We start from the raw sequence: 6,338 nt of genomic DNA on the forward strand, positions 1-6,338 counted from the left end.
GAAATTTAGGATGAGAAACAATGGAGAAGGAAAGATGCCTCTTAGAATAACAGATTTTAAATCGCTCTTTCCTCTGAAATACAGCATGAATTTTGCGAAAGCAGCCAATCCTCAAGGATGTTGAAATTATGCTGTCACACATCCTAGAACTTCAGACAAACACAGGATTGTGAGCACCCAACTTTACCTGGATTAATTTTTATAATTCCATCTTCACTCCAGTTCATCATTCATCACCACTGAGCAACACTCCAGACCCCATCCCGGACTGAGCAAATTAGAAAGTCTGACAGAAACATGGGTCTCCATTTTTAAAAGCCCATTTGTCAGCAGTTACCACTTATAGAGATCTATTGATAACTGGCATTTATAAGATTTGATTACCCAAGTTTTTTAGTGGTTTGGCACTAATGCAGGAAAACTCTTATCTACACCTTTAGCCTTAAGCACGTGAGCCATCCCTTTTTGAGTTGCTGTGCCATTTGAGTGGGCAGGCTTCACAGAATAACTCAACCAATGACAATTTTTAGATCTGAATCTCATCCTTACACTGACAGCAGCACAAGGGTTCTGGTACTAGGTTATGGATCTGTTGGCTTTCTCCTAAGCTCTGTGGTCCTGGCAGTATATCCCTTTATATCCCAGCTCCAGCAGTTGTGCAGTTATGTGATACCCTCTTCTGCCTTAAGTGAAATTTCAAGACAATGTGGTTCTGGTAAACACCCTGAAAAATTCCACTTAAAAGAGCAAAAAAGAGAAAGCTTTCCACACAGCCCAGAAAGTATCTTTAAAATTTAAAACTAATTTAATTTAAAATCCAGACAAAATACTGTCCACTTATTCTTAACAAAAGAGGAAATAAAAACATTCCACAATGTATTCTGTTGTTATTATTTTTATTATTATTGTTGCTCTCACAATTAGAAAACACAGTTAATGCTGCTTCCATGAAGAGAGGATAATTTTTTCTTTAGATGAATAAACCAAAGCTCTGCCGAGATATTTAATCAAACTCTGTCTGACTGATGAAAATGTTCCTGAGAGTAAAACAAAACAAAATATGTTGTGCATGTTAAAGTCATTAATCTCAGGTGGATTTTAAGTTTCCTGTTCTTTCTCCCCCTCTCCCAAATTTTGTTTTCTGCTCCATCTCTCTTGCAGGGGAGAAAGTCATGCCTGTTATAGCTCCAATCTGCTCCTGGGAATAAAACAATGGTGTTTCACAACCCCCTGTCCGATGCAGGGAAAGCCAATTCCTTTGTCACAGGGTGAAGGTCTAACAACAATCAATTCCAATTCCAGGCCTCTTGTTCCCCATATTCCCAAGTACCTGCAGAGCCTCCTCCCAGCACTTTCCCCAAACAGGTAGCCCAGAGCTGGGCAGCACAAGTCTGTCTCACTTGGAGGATGATAATGGCTGTCTACAGGGATCTGTTTTCTAGCAGGAAGAGGGATGGTCCCTCAGGGACTCTTTTATCACTTTCCTGACAGAGACACTTCCAATTGTATTCAGATTGTTTTCTTCTTCCCTCACTCCCCTTCCCCTCACCAAGGGCTTTTCCAGCTGCAAGTGAAATATTGTGGGCTGCCTGCTTTAGTATAATTAGGATACTTTCTATTTTTGTAGAATAAAATACACAATCAGATGGGAGTTTTTTATGATGAATCACATTTGCCTACCTTATGGAGAAACCTAAATTATATAAAACTGGAAGGGGTAAAGATGGGGGGATTAATAAAAAAAATACAAATTAACCAGATGTATGCAGGGTCTAAAAACTCAGATCTGAAAATAGCATTAAGTCCAACCTGTTTTCTTAAATCATAGATTTTTTTTCCAAATTAATAAAATAGCATAATACTCTTCAGGATAGCTTGGCTGTTTCCATCAGGGGTAATATTGTAAAGCTGTGAAATAATAGTGTTTGTGGGAATAAATCAGATGTATTTTGCCAGCTAGTGTAAACCAACAGTACTGTGTAGTATGACATGGAGCTGGGTCAAATTATATCAGCTGCTGGGATGTGGTAAGACATGTTATAAGAAGGGAACTACAGCAACACCTGACACAGACATTCACAGTAATTAAAGCCGTTTTTTCTACAGTTGCTGAAGGATCTCAGTGTTTCTGAGCAAAGCCTTGAAAACTGCTTGCTGAAGGCCTGAGAAAGAGAAGGAGGGATGTATTTTCCTTACAAAGCTGGTTTGTGACAAATGTTCTCCCAAATATCTTTCACACAGCATGTGCACGAAAAATTTTAGCATCATGGAATGATTTGAGTTGGAATGGACCTTGAAGATCATCCAGTTCGAACCCCCTGCCATGGGCAAGGACACCTTCCTCTAGACTGCAAAAAATTACTTGGCCATTCTGTTTTGGTTCCCTGTTGTATTGATAATTGAAATTGAGAGATGTGACACTTTTCTGGCCTCTCTGTGCTTTGCTGCTGATGCAAGGAGTGAAGCATCAGACAGGTTGCAAGAAGAACATTGTAGTATGAGTTCCAGCAGTATGGCCCTGTATTATAGGTACTCTCTTTATTCCTAGTCATTATTAAAAGGAAAGGAAAGCAGAAGTACTGTCTACTGCTCATAGAAAGACATTTTCTGAAAAAAATTGAAAATACCAGAGCATCCAGAGGGACATCATAGAATCACAGAATGGTTTGGGGTGGAAGGGACCTTAGAAGCTCATAAGACCTTAGAAGTGGTAGACCTTAGAAGTTTCACCCCCTGCCATGGGCAGGGACACTTTCCTCTAGACCAGGTTGCTCCAAGCCCTGTCCAACCTGACCTTGGACACTTCCAGGGATGGGGCAGCCACAGCTTCTCGGGCCAACCTGTGGTAGAGCCTCACCACCCTCACAGGGAGGAATTTCTTTCTAACATCCAGTCTAAACCTACCTTATTTCATCTTAAAGCCATCAAACTGCTGAGATGGCTGGATGAAGCAGGCCAGTGTAACAAGGGAGGCTGCAGTTTATCAGACCTTGCCCTGTGTGTGATTCTCACCTTAGGAAGGTACATCCCCCTGGGCACACTCCTAATGCAGTGTGCAGCTGCTCCAGAGAAAAATAGGGCCCTGAAATTTAGAAGTTATGGCAAAAGCAGTGTAAAATTGTTAATTCTTAGACTAACAGCCTAAGACATGGGATGGGGCCACACAGACTCTTTTGTCAAAGAAGGAAAGTTCAGGTGAAGCCCATAAAGGATTATCTGGAGAAGACAGCAGAGATTTTGAACGTGGCTGCCCCAGACTGCAAAACTCCAAACAATTCAACCATTTCAGGTCAACATCTTCAGTAACGGACATCTGTGGCATGAGATAACAAAGTGTGAGTTACCACCATGGCTAAAGTTCTGCTGTGAGTTCATCTCCTACCTGATAGACCTGCAGATGCCTAATTGGTTTACTCCTTTTAATTACAGGTGATGATTTCCTCTGACATGAAAAAGCCAGTCAAGGATCACAGGTCTGACATGGGAGGAGTGAAATGCAGCTGAAAACAGTGTATGTATAGGCCATTTCTTCCTTTTTACTAGTTTTTCATCAAGCAGAAAGACTCATGACATCAGCAAGGGAACAAGAAAAAGAGTCATTACAGAATGGCATTGAAATGCTCAAATTTTTCTTCAGTCAGAACATCTGTGCCTTGTTGACATCATCAGAAACTGGAAATAAAAATAAAATTCCTTAAAAGAATGAGAGTAGATGGTTTCTTTACATATCAATTGAAGCCAAATTTTGGCATTGGAGAGCAGTGGGATTTGTGCCACCAGCCTGTCTGCATGTCAGCCTAAAGACACCCACCACTCATCACTGCACTGCAGACATGTTTTAGTCCATCAGCTTTTATGAGGTGACAATAACACAAACCACTGTCAAGCTATGAAAGCTCCTTTTTTGCCTGCTCATAACTGAGGGATAGAAGGAGGCAACAAGACCAAACCCATTACAGCAAAGCAAAACAGCTAAAGAGAACAAAATACCTCTAATTTTGCTCTTATAGCACATGATGCTTCTCTCTTCCAATTCCCCAGGGCTGCTCATAGACATGTCAGAGGTAGTTGCCCCCTAGGGATTGACTAAGTGGGGAAAAAAGATTTGGAGAAAGGTTGTGGTGTTACTGACATATTTCCCCCTAGGAAAGTGACAGAGTCCCTCTACATCTGTGTAGAAGTGATTTTTTGGCTGCTTACAGCATTTTGCATGGGGTTGGGGTGCTTAAGAATGATCTGAAAGACATCAGAAGCTCTGCTGCCTTCTGTTCCTGGAGCAGCATCCTTCTCCAACATCACTTCTCATAATCAGTACACAGGGCTGGATGACCACTAAAATAAACCAAAACAAAAAATCCCCCCCAAAACCCCAAGCAAACAAACAAACAACAACAAAAATACAAACAAAAACCAAAACCCCAAACAAACAAAACCAAACAAAACCACAAACAATAACAAACAAAAAAGCAAACAAGGGAGCCTAGGCTGTGTTAAACTCCCCTGCACAGCAGCTCCTCTCCATGTGCAGGAGCCAGAAGCCAACCACCCATGACATGAGAGATATGAGCCATGTTTGTTATTAAGCTCCTCAGGGGCACTAGGAAATTTTACCAATGAGAGTGACTGCTGATAAAAATAGACAAAACAGCAATGGTGACTCTTCCTTTCTCCAAGTGTTCTGTTCCACTGTCTTGACTGTATCTTGGCTAATTCTGTTCAACATTGAGAGGCTGGAGAGGCAGGGAATAAAGAAACTTATCTATCCCTACGCCACTGAGTGCCTCAAACCATGTTGTTTTCCCATCCTTGGAAGGAAAATCAGAATTTTTTTCCTAATAGAAGTGTGAAACAATAATCTAACCTTTTGCTGTTGCACCAGTAACTTCAGCATTTATTTCATACTATTGTTAATGCTTGTTTATAATATGAGGATATATTTATGTAGGAAGTAAAGTAGGTGAAAGCACAAGATATAAATATTTCTGTATATCTGCATACAAAAGAAAATATGTACAGCCACAGATAGTGGTGCTCTGCTGTGTCAGGGCAGAGCCCCGTGAAGGACTGACATGTTCCCATTCCTTCCTGCTGTGAATATCTGCTGACTTCCAATAGCTGCTGACTTCCATGGATGTGCTCCCTACAGCCGGGACTGCTCCACTCTCTGCAGTTTCCTGAGGTTGGACCAATAGTTTTGTGGGGGAAGAAGCCAGTGGCATATTTCCCCAAGGATTTGATGGATCAATGTGGAAGAATGTCAGTGACCAAGGGTATCACACCCAAAGGGCAAAGAGATAGAGAGCAGGAGCTTGCTGTTTTTCTTTACTTTCCCACTGGACTTGGATTTTGTTTTGTTCTTTTATCGTAAAGGCTCCACTGCTGTTTTGTGGACCCCATAAAGTCCTTCTCAGCCTACCCTACTCTCACTGCCTCCAGAATTCCAGGGGATTTTTTTTCATGGCTGAATTTTGTCCAGCCTGGACAAATCAGGGATATATTTTCCTTCAGCAATCAGCTCAAAGTCGCAGACCTGTGTAAAAGAAAGATTAAAATTAGTTGTTCATTTCAGAAGATTGACCTGAAATCTTTCCACTTTTTTATCACTCAGAATGGATGATTCCTTGCTGAAAATTAAGTCTTTGGCAACAAAGGCAGTTATTGCTGAAAAGTTGTAGCATTTTCCCTTGTGGGATGGTCCCAATGAAGACTCAGTACCTGTGCTAGGAGGCACAGGCAGGTGTGAGCCTTAGTTACTGTCAAACAAATGGTGCTTTTCTTTCCCCCACGGAAAATTTCCATATTTATTTCTCAGAATACTAAGGCACTTGATGGCTGGACATCATTGGCAACCATAGGAAATATTTTGGAAGAAGATACCATCCCAAATGAAGTTTTGTCTTCTCAGAGAGCATTTTATTGGTGAGGAGAAACATTTGTGGGTCTGTTGCTTTTTGGGAGGTTTTTTTTTACGTTCTTATTTTTACTGGTGTGATTGTTGCTTTTCCTCCTACCATCTCTCCTCAAGTCTGTGTCTTTACAAGATAAACCATGTCTAGTCAAGGAGATGTTTTCTCTGAATAGTGCTGGGGTGCTGCTGCTGTCTGAGCTCCCAGGTGTGCAGAGGAGAGTTTTCATTTGCAGACATATCTCTCGACAGTCCTCTCACACTTTTTACAGGTCACGTAGCAGCACCAGTGATATTTGCAGTGGCAACGCTCCACCACCTTGTCCATGTAGGGGTTGTAGCCTCTGCCACAGCACATCAAGTCGCAGCTGTCACTCCCATTGGAAGTCTTGTTGCATTGTCTGGAAGAAGGAAAAAGCTGTGAGCAAGTGCA

The 6,338-nt window shown here is 41.5% G+C and overlaps 1 protein-coding gene across 4 annotated transcripts in view; it reads right to left on the reverse strand.

The window, feature by feature from the left end:
• Window positions 1-879: 879 nt before the first annotated feature.
• The window catches only part of WNT11 (Wnt family member 11), a 31,915-nt gene continuing 26,456 nt past the window's right edge, over window positions 880-6,338 (reverse strand). For 2 of the 4 annotated variants that reach the window (XR_004082252.1, XM_031060973.1), the window contains exon 6: window positions 880-6,306. Coding sequence is in view for 2 of the 4 variants with exons in the window: in XM_031060973.1 (XP_030916833.1) it covers window positions 6,132-6,306 (175 nt within the window). In the remaining 2 variants the exon portion in view is untranslated. The remainder of the gene's footprint in view (window positions 6,307-6,338) is intronic. The other 2 variants (XR_004082251.1, XM_005425825.2) reach the window with 2 other exon arrangements.

This window comes from Geospiza fortis, unplaced genomic scaffold, assembly GCF_000277835.1.
Source record: "Geospiza fortis unplaced genomic scaffold, GeoFor_1.0 scaffold154, whole genome shotgun sequence".
Classification (NCBI taxonomy): Eukaryota; Metazoa; Chordata; class Aves; order Passeriformes; family Thraupidae; genus Geospiza; species Geospiza fortis.